Raw genomic sequence first — 18,599 nt, 5'->3', positions numbered from 1 at the left:
TTTTAGTATCATATAGTTATTAGCCACATTAAAATAGATTTTCTGGTAACTGTAATGATTTTTAACCTCACACACATTTTCACGGGCCCCCACTTAATAGCTTAGAAGTGCATCCCTGTCGTCAGGTGTATGCCCGCCCTCTATCAAACTGAGGTTTTAGAGGGCGAGGACTGGCCGATGATGAAGCATGACACCAGGTGGTGTGTGAGACCAGTCCGACATTTTTTGTGAGATGCCCTCACTCATAATGTTTTTGTAACTGTATTAGGGTCATCTTCACTAGGAGCAGCTTTCTGTGGTAAACATGGTCAGGGATATCACTGATGACATCACTCATGACATCTCAAATGACATCACTCATGACATCAGTGATGGCATCATCCAGTGACTGTGAGTGTTTTTAAAAAGCTTATGAGTGTTAAATATATATACACCGGGGTGTATTGTTGATTCAGTGGATGTATGAGTGACTGTATGGATAACTCAGTCGGTGCATGACTGACTGTATAAGAGTGTGATTAGGTGTCTCAGTGAATGTAGGGGTGAGTGACTGGTTGTGTGAATGTGTGTATCTGTCTGTCAGTTGATGTCTAAGTGTGTGTCTGAGTGTGTTAGTGGGTACGTGAATGGCTATAAGGGTGATTGGTTGTCTGACTACATCTAAGTTTGTCTGGGTGTCTGTGTTTGTGGGTGAGGAAGTGTGTGACTGCCTAAATGGATCAGTGAGTGGGTAAGTCAGTGGCTGTATGGGGTACTGTTGCATGTGTGAGAAGTTGTATGGGTGAGTGAGTGTCTGTATGACTGTGTTGGTGATAGAGTGCATGTGTCAGTATGGGTGAGTAACTTAGTATGTGAAAGGCAGTATATGTGAGTGACGGGGTATATGATTGACTGTATCCGTGAGTGACTGAATGTGAGAGTGGCTATATGATGAGTGCATGCTTCTGTCAGTGACTGTAGAGCTGAGTGAGTATGTGGTACTAGTTGTATGAGTAAGTGGGAGGGTATGTAACTGGGCGAGTAAGTTGCTGTTTGATTGACTGTATGGATGAGTGTCTAGGTGAGTGAGTAGTTCTATGGGTGACTCTCTCAGTGTGTTTCTTTTCAGTGAATCTCTAAGGTTTTTTAAATTCTAATTTCTAACTATAACGTCGATGAAACCCATGTTTTTGTCTGTGGATTTCTAAGGTGTTTTAAATGGTAATTTCAAACTATAACGTCCTTGAAACCGGTGTTTTTTTCAGTGAATGTCTAAGGTTTTTTAAATGCTAATTTCTAACTATAATATTTCTGAAACCTGTGTTTTTTCAGTGAATTTCTATATTTCTTTTAAACTTGCAGTCGCGTTCGCAGAGTGGTGGAGAAAGAGGGCTGGGCTTCCAACCAGTGCTCAGGAATTCCGCTGCGTAGGACATACAGAAGGTACCAGGAGGGCTTCCTGGCCCCCAAGGTCCCTCAGGAGTAAAGTGGACTTCATCCCCCAACCAGTAGTGCACCAGGAGGCTTGTTTTCAGAGTGGTGGAGAAAGGGGGCGTGGCCTTCGAATCGCTCTAAGCAATCCCACTGTGTGGGCCTTACCGGAGGTAACAGGAGGGGTAGTTGGCCCCCAAGGACGTCTTTGGGGGCCAACTATCCCTCCTGTTACCTCTAGTAAGTCCAACACAGCAGGATTGCTGAGTGCTGATACCAGGCCACACTCCCTTTGTCCATCACTCTGTGCTTTTGGCTGGGGGATGAAGTCCCCTTCACTGCTGAGGGTCCTTAGGGGACAACTAGCCTACCTGTTACCTCCAGTAAGCCCCACACAGTGGGATTGCTGAGAGGTGGTTGCAGGCCACGCCCTCTTTCTCCACCACTCTGCAAACGCACCTCTGCATGCTCTTGGTTGGGGGATGAAATCCCCTTGCGAGTCCCTGGGGGCCAACTAGCCTATCTGTTACCTCCAGTAAGCCCCACACCATGGGATTGCTGAGAGGTGGTCACAGGCCATGCTCCCTTTCTCCACCACTCTGCAAACGCGCTTTCTGGTGCACTCTGGGTTGGGAGATGAAGTCCTCTTGCCTCTTGAGGGTCCCTGGGGGGCAAGTAGCTCTCCTGGTGCACCACACAACTATATTGCTGAGAGGTAGTCAGAGGCCATGCTCTTGGTTGGGGGATGAAATCCCCTTGCGAGTCCCTGGGGGCCAACTAGCCTATCTGTTACCTCCAGTAAGCCCCACACCATGGGATTGCTGAGAGGTGGTCACAGGCCATGCTCCCTTTCTCCACCACTCTGCAAACGCGCTTTCTGGTGCACTCTGGGTTGGGAGATGAAGTCCTCTTGCCTCTTGAGGGTCCCTGGAGGGCAAGTAGCTCTCCTGGTGCACCACACAACTATATTGCTGAGAGGTAGTCAGAGGCCACGCCCCCTTTTTACACCACTCTGCAAACGCACCTCCTGGCGCACTGCTGCTTGGGGGACGAAGTAAACTTTAGTCCTGAAGACCTCAGGACACGAAGGGACCTCATCACCCCACCAGCAGTGCACCAAGATGTGCGTTTTTCAGAGTGATGTAAAAAGGGGTGTGGCCACCAACCACCTCTCAGCAATCCCACTGTGTGGGGCTTACTGGAGGTAACAGGTTGGCTAGTTGGCCCCTAAGCACCCTTAGCATCGAAGGGGAATTCATCGCTCAACTAAGAGCGTGCCAGAAGGAGCGGTGCAGAGTAGTGCAGTGAGGTAGCGGGGCCTTTGGTGAGTTTCTGGCTTTGTATTTTTTTCTTTAGGAAGGGGGGCTGTGTGGCCCCCCTCCCTTGATTGTTTTGGGTCCCGGGGACCACATCCCCGGGGCCTGACTCATTTAAAACAAATATTGACCAAACAAAGGAGGGGGTGACGTGGCCCCCCCTCCTGAGGCTGATTTCGGCCCCAGGGACGCTATCCCCCAGGGCTAGGCCTTTCTTTCTTCTTTTATCACATTCTACATTCATTTTTAAAGGAGGGGGGCCCACCGGCCCCCCTCCTGGACCATTTTCAGGCCCGGGGATCCCATCCTCTGGGGACAAACTATTTCTTTCAATTTTTTTATTTATTCTTTTAAGGGAGGGGGCTGTGCGGCCCCCCTCCCGGACCATTTTTGGCCCCAGGGACCACATCCCCCGGGGCATGGCCATCTGTTTGGGGACCGCAGGGGAAGCATGAACCCCCGCGGTCTGACTGGCTCCTGCGGGAGCCAGCATGGCTTTTTATACCCAGGGAGCTGCTGACATGCAGCTCCCTGGGGGTAAAAAGCAAAGTGCTCCACTTTGAACAAGTGAGAGCAACACGCCCTCACTTGTTCAAAGTGGAGCACTTGTTTGCTATGGGATAGCAGGAGCAAACTGCAATGTCCCATGGGTGGGCAACCCAGGACATTGCTGAAGATGGCCCTGGGGGGGGTGGAGGCCCCCAGGGCCATTTACGTCTCCACAAGGGGGCCGCATGCCCCCCTCCACCAATATTGAAGCTCAGGGGAGGTGGTGGTACCCCACACTTTAATTTCTGATATATAGCCCTGAGGAGGTAGCGGTCCCTGGGGCTCTGTGGGGGGCCAGAGCCCCCCATGCATCTTTTCAATGTAGCCCTGGGGAAGTGGCGGTCCCCGGGGCTGCAGGGGGCCCCCGCATTTAATAAAATTAGCCCTGGGGAGGTGCTGGTCCCCGGGGCAGCATGGGACCCACGTGGCCCCCCGCTATTAATAAACATAGCCCCCGGGGTCTAATTAAATGAAGCGCAGGAGCCCGCACTTTGTTTTTTTTAAATTTCCAGCCGGATTCACGGATCCAACGTGTATCCCACCAATTTCTTTAAAAAAAAAAAAGCTTTTTTGGGCCCGACCCTATTGGCAGGTCTGAGGGTGAAGGTGTTTCTATCCTGCCCCTCTTTCTTGATTTGTAAAGTTTTTTACCCTTTTTCCTTGTGACTCGATTCAGCAGAGTCACAAGATGGCTCCGAACTCTTACTGGTTGGAACTGTAGGCAACAATTACATTGCAGGCTTGAGATCAGGAGGGTTCGCTGATCCTCCGCAGCCATATTTGTATATCTGAGAATTGCTTACATTTCTCAGGAACTACTGAACGGATTTACACCATTTAACAAAAAGAGTGCTTTCTGAACCAAGAGCTACCTTTTTGCCAAAATGAGTGTACTTCCGTTCAGCAGCTCGGGCTGTAGCCGTGTCTAAAGTTTGCTATGGAAATTAACATGGAGAAAAAGCGTTTGGTACCCCCCTTTTTTCTCAGCCCCCGCTCGACGAATCACCCTGAAACCTTCCAACACAACAGCTGAGGTGAGTGAACCATGAGTTTTGAAAATTTCGCGGAGATTCATCTAACTGTGCCAAAGATATTGGCAAAAGAAAAAACGCTTTTTGAATAGAAACAATGTCCTAACTATAACTACTTACTGTTGACCGCCAGTAGGTAATATATATATATACCCAAGCAAAGTTTTTTGGCCTAGAAACAGCCGCCATACATTAATAGTTTCATTAATTATATTATATTATATTATATTATATATTTATATATATTTTTATTTTTGTTTTGTTTTTATACTAATACATTTAAAATATCAAAAAGGTAATAGAAAAAATCTTTCATTAATAATGTTACACTATATATATGCATATTATATACAAACATATATATTTATATATATATGTCTGTGTGTTTATATAAGTATATATTTATATATAGTATTGAATATTAGTGGAATGTTATTAATTTATATTATATTAAATTGTATATTAAAATATATAAAAAAAAACTAGTTTAAAATCTATATTAATAAATATATATATTTTTTAGTCTATTTTTGGATGATAATAGTGTCAATCATATTTTTCCCCGATATTTTTGTACTTACTATTATAATTATAGGAGTGCGATATTGTGGTATACAATATGTTTTGACACAATATTTTTGTCAACGATAATATTTACCACGCTATTGTGTCAGTGATCCCCCCATTTAATTGATCACAACCTCCACTTCTTTGAACCATACTCATGCAATCTAACAAAACATATCTTCTCTGGCTTACCTCTGTATCCCACCAACCGTTTGCAAGAACTTGCATAGTTCCTACTAATGACCACACCTAACTCCTATGAATCTATCTACTACAAAAACCTGGGGCAAACGTGTGAAATCAAACAAATCCCTATTAACAAACAGTGATAAATAGCCACTGGATTAACCATTAATCTTCGCCTCCGGCATAGCATACCACTCACCGTGAAGTGCTTCAAAACCTCATCAGGAATTGTGAGTGTTATGTAAATCCAATGACAATATAATACAATAATACGTGAAGCAGAAGACCCTGGATGTAGGCCAGGATGAGGACAGCTGTGCAGAGCATATTCTGACGACCACCATGAGAGCGCACTGTACCTTGAAGTTGTATGACCTCTTGGGATCCATTCCCATAATGCACTTCTTCATCTTCAAGCGAGGACCAGGCACTCAGAGTCGCCTCAGTTACTGCAAACTGCTCGGCCACTCCTATATAAAATTCATGAGAAAAGCCAACAGAAATGCAGTGTTACTTCTCTTAATTGCATTTTTTGTGATTTGTTTATAAGGCAAACTGGCCAACGGCATTAGAACGTTGAACGACACAACCTAAGTGGTTACTCGTTTCCAACATTTACTAAGGCAAAGTGAGCTCAGCGTAAGTAATTTTCCAAGAATTGCAGTATGCTGAACTGATGGCAGGAGCAGTACCAGCAGGTCTCGTGGCAGAGTGGCAGGGGATGGGGCGGAGGGGACGGGCAGGTGACAAAATAAACAAAAACACAGAAAATAACTTACCTGCTCCTCGCCAATCTCCGTTCTGCCACTCTTCTCTTCTGTGTATGTGCTGAGGCTCCCAGACTCCCCACAGCTAATACCAGCGCTTCTCTCATGCTGGCCAGCATGAAAGAAGTGCTGGGATTGGCCTGAGCAGGCTTGTTTTCCACTCCAAAGGGGACTAGGAGCCTACACCTGCTGTTCTCCCCAACCGTCAATGCAGCTTGGGTTGGGAAAATGTTAATGCGCATGATGGGCTGGTTGTCCCAAGAGAGCCTGCCAAACCATGTGCACTGACAGCAGTGCTGCCCACCACTCCCCTACTGTGCCTGTCATGGCATGGCCCCACCCCCAAAGACTCGGCTCCATCCAGAGGAAAAATAAAATGGCAATAATACTGCTTTATTATCATTTTATTTTTCCTTTCTCTCAGCTTGCTAGCAGGGGCCGAAGCTCCTCCGCCAGGTAAATGGTGAATGTTCTCTGCTATTTATCTAACTCCTGGCTACATAGGAGAGACCATGTACTATTTGGCTGACAGCAGATAAATAGGCACTTTCCTATTGTGATAGTCCATAGGCTGCATCGCCTCCCCCCTATAGCATGTTTAAATCATATATATTTTGCCCCAGCAAATAAATATGTAAATCTAAGAAGAAAAGTCAGGATGTACTTTTGGCTTCGAAATGACCCTCTTTATATTGCATGCACAGCTTATGATGTCATAGCAAGTGAATGGATGCCACGTTCCCATCAATTAATCTACAGTCACAGTCACTCCATAGGCCTTAAGTCCACAGCAAAACTCAAGCAAGGGCATAACAGGCCCCTCCTGCCCCTGTTGTGCAGGGTGGGCCCAACCCTTCAAGGGACCTCCAACCCTTCAAGAGGCCCCGAATATACTTAATTGCAAATGAAAATCTATGAGATATGGAAGAACCAGGGGCCAGTCACCATATTTTGCAGGGGGGCCCCATCATTTCGCATTACCACCGCCCACAAGCACTGCCACTGTGTTTTCATGCAGGATTTGCATTATTGGAAGGCATCCTAGTGGTGCCTTAATTATATAAGCCTTCATTATATAACCTTAGTTTATTGCAGGCGGATGTAACAGAGTGACCGATTGTAAGTACAATGAATCTCTATATCTCCTGAGCAGTGGACGTAAACTGTTCACATACTCTAGCCCTGATTACAAAATTGTGGTTAAATTCCAATCCTTGTACAGATAAGAATTCCGAGTAATGGAGTAATTACTGTATGCTCCATCATTTTTCACTGATGAAAATTATCAGGGGGAAATGTGCAGAAAAAAGGCACATGGGGAATTCAGCGCATTAAATGCCAATTCTGCATGTTATGTACACCTTCACAGTACAAAATACATACATGCCATCAGACCCATTTTAGGTGGGAGAATTAAGATTTTGTATGCCCAACTGTCTTTTTTTTAGGTGTTTCCCGCCTAAAATCTCCTCTTCAATGTAAGTCAATGGTAAAAATCAGTCCCCCCTTTTTTCCCCAAATCTCCCTCTTACCAGGTTCAAAAAGTTGGCATGTATGAAAATACGGAATAAGAGGTGGATAACAGGTACAGTACATACCCTCATTATACCACACTCATCATCAGGTCCATAGTGATGATACGGACATGTAGTGACGAAGCACATTTCCATAACCCACCTTTGTCCTCCTTTGTATGTAATACATATTTAATGCATCCATGACCATTAGCTCACCATTTCTCTAGGACCTAGCAATACATGTCTCTAGAATCTTTTTTTCCAGGACCTCCTCCAAATACATTAGAACACAGCTCACGTAGACTCATGTCAGAAAATGTCTCACATAGGGCTAATTACAAGTAGGCCGTTATTATTGCATCTGATAGAAATCCGACATCTAGGTGTTCTGAATTTATAAGATCTAATAATTATTGCATGTTTCCACTTTTGGGGGAATAACATGCAAACATTGGTGCTTATAGCAGCAAAATCCACATGTCCTAGTAGATACCATTCTTTTTTCCCAAGTTAAAATCTGGCAGGATTCACCTGCCGAATTTGAATCAAGGGCGCACTCTTTACCGCAACTGGTAATTATCGGATGCGATAAACATCACACCACTTGTAACTGCTAACCCTGTGCAGAGATCACGATTGAATGTGTCACTTGTAATCAGACGTTAAGTTGTTTGTCTCTCCTTGTCTTGCAACGTGTAAGCACTGACACATCAATATGTTATTTTGAACATTATCCGTTTCACAAATTGCAATGGAATGACTGTTCATTTTAAGCTGTTCTGCCTTTTGCATAGACTGGTGCAATTTTTAATACTAATAAAGTATGCTGCATTGTTTTGTGTGGTATAGGAATTATAGGCTCTGCCCCTATTGTGCCAGCAGCCCTCTATTCATATAGCTTAGGTCCGACAAATCTGGCTTCTTCCTGTTGCCACAAAAAATCTTGGAGTGTAATGGATGGGGTTCTGCAATAGCCATCCTCAACACTTCTGAAACATCAGCTCCAAACCTTGTGAGGCTCAGTCCTACAAGAAAGACAGAAGCATTACTAAAGCATCCATAGAGTAAATCTAGGTGAGTTCTTGAATGCTGAAAGCCCAGTGTAGTCCTCACTCAGCCGAGTAAGTTGTAAGGCTACACCTTCAGAAGCTTGGGAAATGTGAAACTCTCAGCTCTCCCTGCTTCAAGCCGCTTCTTTAGGCATTGGCCCTCATCTACATGTGTCCCTTAGGGAGAGGCCTATGAGAGATGGATCCGGCAGGTGGAGAGGTCATAGGATCAAGGACCCATTCTCCTGCCTCCTATAGGCTCAACCTGACTGCCATAAAATCTGTCAAACAGATAGTGTGACGCTATCCTCTATGTTAGGTCGGAGTGCCTTCAATTGTCAGCCATCACCCTTACTAGACTTCCTCCTCCTTACCTCTCATTTACCCTGCTGCCTTAATGTTACGGGTTGTTTTTAATGTAGGTTCCATTTGGAACCTGTGGTAGAATGTTGTCACGGACATTCTGACAGAGCATTCTAGAGTAAACAGTTTGGGCCTTATTACGAGTTTACGAGTTTGGAGGTCCGACCGCCGTAGAGCCGCATCCGCCTGCCAGCAACCCATGGCGTTTGTGGTTCAAAGACCGCCGTATTACGAGTTGACCAAGGTGCCAGCAGTGTAAAGGCGGGGATCTTGCAGAGGGGGTGTGTACTTTTCCAAATATATCCATGCCGGTGTGTGCATTTCGACTGCACACGTGTCGGATGCACACATATGCATGATACATGTGGAAAAATACCATTTACCCAGTATCGGGGTTCGGCCCATATGTGGGCAGTCCTGGCAATGTCTATATGGTACGAAAGGGACTCACCTGTAGATCGTCGCAAATGGGGTTGTAATCCTCGAGGTGAAGATCCTGCTGTGAAGGGGGGACCTCAAGAAAGGGATCCACATTGGACTCTGCCTGGAGGAACAAGAAAGCGTTGAGTATACACCCCAAATCCTTCCTCACCGCCACCTAAATACAGGAGGCCGGACCTCCATGGTGCACTTGTGGAACAGGAAACTCGTAATATGCAAGGTGGTGCAGCTACCCTGTACCACCCTATGGCAGCTGTCTTTCCCCAAATGTGAACTTGATGGCCAGAAGTCTGCTGGCGGTCTCGGCAGTCCAGGCAGGGTCTTCGCAAAGGCCATCCACCCAACTTATAAAACAGCCGGAAGACTACCGAGCTCTCCATGCTCAAACTACCACCGCCGGTACGGCGGTCCACAGAACCTCCAATCTTGTAAAAAGGCCCTTAGTCTTGACTGGACGTGCTGCTGGAATGGCTGTCCTCCGTAATAAACAGCAACTTTATTTATCAAGATACCAGTCTCATGTTGTTCTTTACAACACGTTTTGGAGACAAGCAGCTAGAAACCGTGTCTCAGGACGGCACTAGTACGGCCGTAATATTTGATTTATATCATGATGAAGGTGGTCAGGCAAGTTATGGCGCTCTGCTTATGTGACTATTCAGGCTCGTTTAAGACGGAGCAGATTGTGAGATGGTGTACTTATGCACATTTACTGTTGGAAGCAGGTGGAGTGGCTGGAAGGTCGGGAGGCAGTTGTGGAGCTGGCCGTTGGGTGTGTCAGGCCATGCTTCTACGAGGTTTGTTTCACTAGCTCAGTACTGCACACCCACCTTTGTTAGTGCAAGCTTTGCTAGCTGTTCACTCACTGTTTCTCTCATGTCACTGGCTTTCTTTGTTAGTCTGTGCTGCACATGTCATCTAGAGCGCATACACGCAACACCAAGGCGAGTCTCCTACCGAAAGGACGTCAGTTATGTTTGGCAGCCATATTTTGGGGCAAGAATTTCCATCTTGAAGTCCGTTTGAGGCAATAGGCATGCCTTATTGTCACTATATCTAGCATTTGCCGTGGTCACCGATCTCCATTCTGATTTCCTGTTTGCAGCAACAGGCATGCCTTATCCCTTCTTTGTTGCCTTGTCTTCCGTGATAGGCATTCCTTACTGTCACCTAGTTACAGTATTTGTACAGTTTTTGCTGCATGGTATTTGCTTGTCCTTGGAGATGGGCACACCTCCTGCTTTCATTCAAGGAAGCACGCCTGAGACCCCTGTAGTATCATAGACGTTTTGGCTTTTTTTATCTGGTATATCTGCTACAAGATTCCAATTCAGAGACAGACATGCTCTGGGAATGGTAATTTATAAGTTTTGACTTTGGTGGAAACAAACTTTTAGACTGGTGCTATCCTCAAATTTTAACAACTTCCATATATGTTGCTGTGGGTGATGCAGTATACAGTTGATGGGTTTAGTGGTATTAATTAGGTGTCTCAACTTTCCTGTACTTTATGACGTATAGTTCTAAGTGTGTTTTTGTCTTATCATTATTTGTGCAAGATGCAAAATGCCAATATTTCACCACCATTCTTAGTGGAAGCTGGAATTCAAAAGTAGTGGATTCAATGGTTTAAAAACCTTGACAGCTATTTAATTGCTATTGACGGGGACAGATTTAATGCAAGAAGAAAGTTGTCCCTGCTTTACAATTGTTTAGGTGCTGAAGGCCAACGCATTTTTGACCATTTACCCGGGGCTCTCCATCCTCCTGACATGGAATGGGATACATACACAGATGCTATTAATAGACTTAAAAATCATTTTAAAGATGAACACCATTATCATAGTGGAAAGGCATAGGTTTTTTTTACCAGGACACAATCGCAGTTTTCAACTCATTTAAACTTTCTTGGATGAATTAAGGGTTTTAGCCTCTACATGCACGTTTGAGGATAACCTGGACAATTATTTCAGGGACCAAATGTTGGTTAATTGTTTTGACAAGCGTATCCAGCAGCAATTGTTCTGTTGCCATAACCCCAATTTCCGGGAAACACTAGAGATAGCCAGAGTAATTGAAAGATCGACCTAGCGTTTGAAGGAATTGAACAAAGGCAAGGAACAAGTATTTACATAGCAGGTGCATGCAATCACACTCAAAGCCAAATCACATGATAAAGATTCAAGGAAGGATGGGATGTCTGTCGGTTATTCCAACATACGTTTCAAGTGTGGAACCAGCAGCCACTTAGCTAATGCTAAAAATTGCCCTTCGGTCAATAAACTGTGTTTGAAGTGTAAAGAATTTGGACATATTGCAAAAAATATGTGGGAGTGCACAAAAGGTGGGAAGGAAAAGGATTCCCATTCTTACCATGAGTTGGCAGAAGAATTAGAAACTAGGGTAGTATTATCCATGAAGATGGTAGAGATTAAGCAAGGTAATGTTAAAAGTGGGGATCCCATTTGTGATGTCAGTATTGGTAAAACCAAGTACAAAGTCAAAGTGGATTTAGAATCAACAATCTCCATTATTACTGACAAAATGTATTATTCAGAGTGATTTTCAGTCGAAAATTGCGCCTACAGACATACGCACCATTGCATTTGGTGGTCATAGTATTGACTTGATGTTTTCCTAAGGATGTATTATGATTTCAAGAGAGGTCCATCTATACCAAGATTTATTTGGCAATAAAGGGCTACAGCATCTTGGGGTGGAGAGATCAGGGGGCACTTGGCTTGGTGCTCAGACCAGGAACTGATTGTCCCATATCCTTAGTTGATGCGGTAGCACAACTTCAAAAGAGAACAAGGTTACTTGAGGATCATAAATCTGTTTTTAAAAATCGCCTAGGGTTGGTGAAGGGATTCAAGCACAAGATCCTCTAAAATAAAAGGTGCAGTGCTAGTTGTGCATAAAGTAAGAAATGTTCCATTGAGTGTTAGGGGGTTAGTTGAAGGATAATTTAGATAAATTGGGTTCAGCAAAAGGCATTGAGCCTCTTGATTCTTCTGAGTGGGTTTCCCCAATTGTGGTGGCCAAAAAGAAGAATGGAGAGACAAGGCTCTGTGTGTACCTTAGATCTCTCAACAAGAACATTCTAGTGGATTGTTTTCCCCTTCCCAAAATCCAAGAGACGTTAGCACAATTGGTTGATGCTAAAGTATTTTCCACCATTGACATGAGGGCAGCGTACCTCCAGATAGATTTGTGTGCTAATTCCAGATCATTAACCACTTTAACACACCTTTATTTTTTTTGTATTTTTTTTTTTTACATTTTTATTAACCATGAGAGATCAGTGCAGGTACATAATATCATACAGCAAACAGATATCCACAAAAAATTATACCACATGAGGCAGATAGCAAATCTTAACAGACAAAAAGTGTACAAATAACAGCAAGAAAAAAAAGAAAAGGAGTAGGGAGCAAAATGGAAAGGAAGCACATAAAGCACTCCAATAAAACATTAAGGAGAACCTAATTCGCCCTTCTTATCAACCATCATTATCTTTCTAAACAAAATAGATAACATTATATTGATTCCTTCCATTTTATTAAAGGTGCCCAAATATTTTTGCCCAGTGATTTCGCTTTTTTTCCCTACCTTTCATAAACTGCACTTTCTATTGTATATATGGAAAGTAAGCGAGCTAGCCATTGTTGAAATGTAGGGGGAAGGGGATCTAACCAAGCAGAGGCAATGTTTATCCTTAAAACCGCCATAGCAACAAAGATAAATTGATAAGCAGTCTCATCCTGATTTGAGGAACTTAATCCTAACAAAATAATTTCATGGGTTAATATTGTTTTCACCCCAAGTATATAATCTAAGTATTCCATAATTAAATTCAGCAATGCCTGCAACCGCGGACAGGAAGCAAACATATGCACCAAATCCGCTTCCGATTCCCCACAACGTGGGCATAAGGTCCCAGTAGTGCCGCCCCATTGTGCTATTTTGGCCGGGGTATAATATAAAGAAAAAACAGTTTTAAAATGTTGTGCTTGAAGCCCAGCCAAAAATAGAACTGACTGACCCAACTTTAAAGATTTCACAACTGTTCCGGGGGCAGCCCCCACTCGCTCAGCCCACTTACCCTCATGTTTAATTAAATCATCTTGTTTCAAGTTAATCAATTCTGCATAGATTAACTTAATCGTCCACTTAGCACCCCTTTTCATAATATCAATTATGCTATTGCTAGCAAGCCCACCTTCCCCACCAATTTTCTTACAAAAAAAACTACGAAGTTGTAGGTACTTAAAGAAATTGCAACTTTCCAACCCAAAGTCCTGCTGTATATCTTTGAATTGTCGAAAGCCTTGCTTTTCTATTATATCCCCGGCCTGATGGATACCCTTGCTAGCCCATCCAGCCATAGTTTCATCCAAAAATACCTCGGGAAGCATTGGATTTTTAAACAAAATTGTGTAGAAATTGAACCTCCCTAATCCAATCTTTTTCTTTAGCCCACCCCATATCTTAAAAGCAGCTATCAGCGTCTTAAATTTTGTGCGTTTGTAATAACTGGGTTCTGTAAATTTAAAAAAACAATATTCAGCATTTTGGCCCAATAATAATCTATAAACATCCGAGATATCATTTTCACTTTCCATTTCCCCAGAACACGACCCTACCAATATCCTCATATATTGCAGAGCTGCTGCCCAATAATAACTGCGAAAATCCGGCACCGAAAATCCTCCTTTCTCCCGTGATAAACACATAAACCGAAGAGCCCGCCTAGTTTTCCCATGTGCCCAAATAAACCTATTAACTAAACCTTCTAAAATAATGAACCAAGATTTTTGAAATTCTAAAGGAATAGACCTAAACAAATACAATACTTTTGGTAAAAATAGCATCTTAATGAGATTACACCGTCCCACAAGAGAGAGATGGAGATTATTTAATCTAACAAAATCCACCCTCGCTTTACTGGCTCTATACTAACGGCAACCAATTTCCCAAGATCTGAGGTGACACGTATCCCCAAATAAATGGCTGAATCAACAACACGAATATCTTCAAAATTAATAAAACGATTCTTAATAACTTGAGTCTTAGTTTTATTAAATTCATATCCTGAAAAAGTACCAAACTCACTAGAGATTGACTCAGCCCTTTCCAAAGCCAATTGCGGATCCGTTGTAATAATAGCCACGTCGTCAGCGTATGCAAGAACTTTAGTTTCTATCCCCTGGCACACGACTGGTCAGATTCCTCTATTAGCTTCAAATAATCGTAACAGGGGATCAATATAGATGGCAAACAGCAATGGAGAAGAGGGACAGCCCTGCCTGGTCCCCCTCTGTATACAAAATGGGGATGTATAGTTGCCATTAATCTTCAACCGAGCTGTTGGGGCCAAGTTTAATGCTTGAACAGCTTTAATAAATCCTTCTCCCAACCCGAACCACCTCATGGCCTCCCAAAGAAAATCCCAGGAGACCCTGTCAAATGCCTTTTCAGCATCTAATAGTAACACAGACATAGGGTCCCCTGAGATCTCCGTTACATCAAAAAGGGTGATCATACGCCTTATATGTTGCGTGGTTCCCCAGCCCATAATAAACCCATGTTGACACGGATGGATAGTTTTTCCCAAGATACCATTTAATCTCATGGGCAAGATTTTTGAGAAGATTTTAACATCACTGTTCATTAGGGTAATTGGGCGATAGGAGCCAGGATCCTTAGCTGGTTTATCCTTTTTCAAAAATATAACGACATTTGCCCCCGCCCAAGATTCGGGGGTAGAATCCCCCCTTTGTGCCGATAGCATAACCTCCACCAGATCCTGTCCTAACGAATCAATAAAGATTTTATAAAATTCCAACGGAATCTGATCTGGACCGACAGCTTTACCAGACGGTAGATCCTGAAGAGCACCCATTATTTCTTCCTCGGAGAAAACCCTCTCGAGCTCCTCCCTATCTATAGAATCAACCTTCTGACTGGGTATATTATCTAAATATTCACGAATACCACCAGGTATAGCGACAGGTCCACCGGAGTATAATTGCTGATAGAATAACCTAAAAACTTCCCGAATACCTACTGCATCGGTAATTACCTTTCTACTGGTATCATAGATTTCAGAAATCGTCTCGGTCGAGGTTTTCTGCTTAGCTCTTACTGCCAGCGTGTGGCCTATTCTCTCATTAAATTCATAGTAATGCTGTTTTTTAGCCAAAAACATTTCTGCTGCTTTTTTAGCCAAATGATCACCTATCTCGGCCTTTTTAATAGCCACCTGTGAAAGTATCCTATCTATTCCTTCGCCGGTACTGATGGCTGTAGCTAAGATTCCCTCAAGATTATTTAATTCCTTCCTTATCACTCTTTCTCTTAGTCTTTCCATCTTTTGTCGCCGTAAGCTAAAACTTAAAGTTTCCCCTCTAACTCCTGTCTTAAAGGCATCCCAAACGACTCCAACCCATGTGCTCCCTCGATTAATCTCCCAAAATTCTTTAACCCACCCCTTCATGTTGGCAATATAGTCTGGATCATATAATAACCTCCTTTCGAAGGTCCAGCCAACGTTCTTTTTTTCCAACAAACTGATATTAATTGTCAGAACTAAAGGATTGTGATCTGATATAATACGTGGATGCTTTTCGATACCCAAGTTAGTAAGAAGTTGATTGGATACAAAAAAATAATCCAAACGGGAAATAACTTTATGTGGAGCTGAAAAAAAGGTGCCACCTAAATCAGTAGGTTTTAAGTGAGCCCAAGCATCTATCAAACCATTGTTGTGAGCTAAATAATATAGGGCAGTGCTAACTTTCTTCTTTCTTCCTAAGTATTTATTTCCTTGACTATCCCATTGAACCCCTAAACCATTAATATTAAAATCTCCGCATAAGACAACTGGGACAGACCATAATGCCAATCTACCATCTAAATACTCTGAGCCATACAGTGAGCAAAGTGTAAATTTAAAATTGTTAACCAAACATTCAATTATTACCCACTGACCGCATTGATCAGCTGATTTACGAAGAACCCTTATATCACTTCTCCGAGTGAGGATTGCCACCCCACGAGTTCGGGCACCTTGTGTAGTATGTGCAATCAATCTAAAACCAAGGTGCTCCATTAAATAAGCTCTACTGCCCTCCATATGGGTTTCTTGAATACATACTAGATCTATTTGTAAAGACTTCAACCAGATCGCTACCTTATTCCTTTTTTTCTGATCATTTAGCCCACAAATATTTATTGTCAAAATCCGGAGATTCATATCTTGAAATTAAGGTTTTCTCTCTTTACATTCGCACAATAGACCCATTTAGCTGCTAATCCATCAGACCTTGCCTTGCCATTCATACTCATTTTCATTTTCATTTTACAAACCTTATCAAGTAACCTGTCCAGGACACATTTAACACCACTCTTCTGCCTCTTTATTTGCCTAACAATATGAAACACCTTGACCTGCGCTGATCCCCCCCCCACCCCCAACAACCTTACCCCTGACCAACCCACCCACCTCCCCCCCATTACCTCCCTTACAGGCAATTAGGTCACCAAAGACCTAAATATGGCTGAGACATCTTCCATAAAGGCCGCGGCCGACCCCCCCCTTCCAACAAGAAAAACAAATATAAAAGCAAATATAAACCCCATCAATAGTATATATCACCACCAGGTATGTCCAGCAATATAAAGAAAAAATCTCAACATATAATCAGCATTAAAAATCACATCACACTTTTCCTTGATCACCCTTATTGCTTTCCCCCGTGCCAGACAGTGCCCTCAACCCTCGTGTTTCAATTAAATCAGTGAGAAACTCTTGGGCTTTAATTTCTGAAAAAAAGATTTTAGCCCGACCTCTGTCAATAATCTTAAGTCTTGCAGGAAACAGCAAAAAGGCATCACAGCCTGCCCCTTTAAATGCAGATATCAGCTGGCGCATCCTCCACCTCCGCTCAACCGTAGTGTGACAGAAATCCGGCCGAGCAAAGAAAGTATGCCCTTCCACTGTTATCTTAGAATCAGGTCTAGCACGGTCCAAATTTGCCTGTCTCAACAAAAAATTCCCGACAAAAATAAAAATCGCTCTAGGAATCTCTTTGATTATTAGGCTGATTTTTCCTGAACATTGGGAAACGGTGTGCCCTCTGCACTTCCGTCTCCCAGTTCCAATGAGCCAAATCTGGGAAAGCTGCCTTCAATAGCTTCACCACAAAGCTCAAAGTGTTCTCCCCCTCCACTTTTTCCTCCAAACCAAGAAGTCGGATATTGTTCTGGCGCTGCCGATTTTCAAAATCCTCAAGTTTCCAGTCCACATCTTGTGAGCGCTTTTCCTGAGCATCTTTTCCCGCAAGTAGTTTCTCCACATCCTCCTGTACGGCAACAGTCCTCGTTTCAACCTGGGTTATCCGCTCAGACATATCAGAGCATAATCTATTTGTTTTGCGAATTGCCCCTTGTAGCTTATTGGTTGCAAGTTGAGATCTCTTGCTCTCCTGCCGAGCCTCGCTCTGCATTTGCTTTAATGTTGCATACAGCAGCTCCAACGTTGGTGATGAGTGCACACTGCCTGACTTGTTGGCACCTTCTGTTCCACTGCTGCCCCCAAGCCCGCTACCTGAGCAAGCTATGAGGGTTGAGGCAGAGTAGTCCCACTCAAGCCGTCTGCTAGTTGAATCCGAAGATTGGCCTTTACCCCTGCTCCGACGCTTAATAGTCTTAGACTTCAGCTTAGACTGAGTAATATCCTGCTGAACCACCAAGGAATCCTCTCCAGAGACACTCTCCTGTGTTGACTCAAGCTCACTCTCCAAAGATGAATCAGAGTCATCGTTCAGTGAGAAAAACCGGTCACCATCCGGAGAAAGCAATGGCACACATACCTGAAGGATGTCAGACTCCTGATTATCTCTCTTACTAAATGTGCCAATTAAATCACCAGATTTAAGAACATGGGACCCCACATTATCATAAGACTGTATAGATATTATAGGGTTATCTTGAATTGTTTCAGGGAGTGAAACCATAGCCTCAACCACGCCTTCTGTTCAGCAGTCATCTGTTACCGCCTTCTGACAGCTACTTCGAGCCCCAATTAGCTCCTCTCCATCACCATCACTGCCGTCTTGACTACTATTGTGACTATTTATATCATGGGACTTTAACAGAGGATTTTCTCCCTCTATCACCCCCGCTATAAGAGTTCCAAAAGAGCCTTCCGATGTTGTATCCATACGCTGCTGCGTACTACTAGAGTCTAACTCCATACTATCAGCCTGTTGATGCAGAGAGATAGGCGGACTACGTTTCCCAGAATGCACTGGTACCACAATCGGTGCAACCAATTTGTCACTTAGTGAGGCTGAGTCAGACTTATGAGAGATTGCTTCCAATTGCAGGGATACATCAG

General features: G+C 43.5%; 1 protein-coding gene across 1 annotated transcript in view; it reads right to left on the bottom strand.

The window, feature by feature from the left end:
- FAM131C (family with sequence similarity 131 member C) overlaps positions 1-18,599 on the bottom strand; it is a 389,134-nt gene that overhangs the window by 49,785 nt on the left and 320,750 nt on the right. Inside the window, exon 6 of the mRNA XM_085609013.1 lies at positions 5,419-5,529. Coding sequence (XP_085465139.1) covers positions 5,419-5,529 — 111 coding nt within the window. The remainder of the gene's footprint in view (positions 1-5,418; positions 5,530-18,599) is intronic.

This window comes from Triturus cristatus, chromosome 1_2 (genome assembly GCF_964204655.1).
Source record: "Triturus cristatus chromosome 1_2, aTriCri1.1, whole genome shotgun sequence".
NCBI classification, from domain to species: Eukaryota; Metazoa; Chordata; class Amphibia; order Caudata; family Salamandridae; genus Triturus; species Triturus cristatus.
Note: the sequence above shows the minus strand (reverse complement) of the source record. Positions and strands in the feature narration are given on the sequence as shown.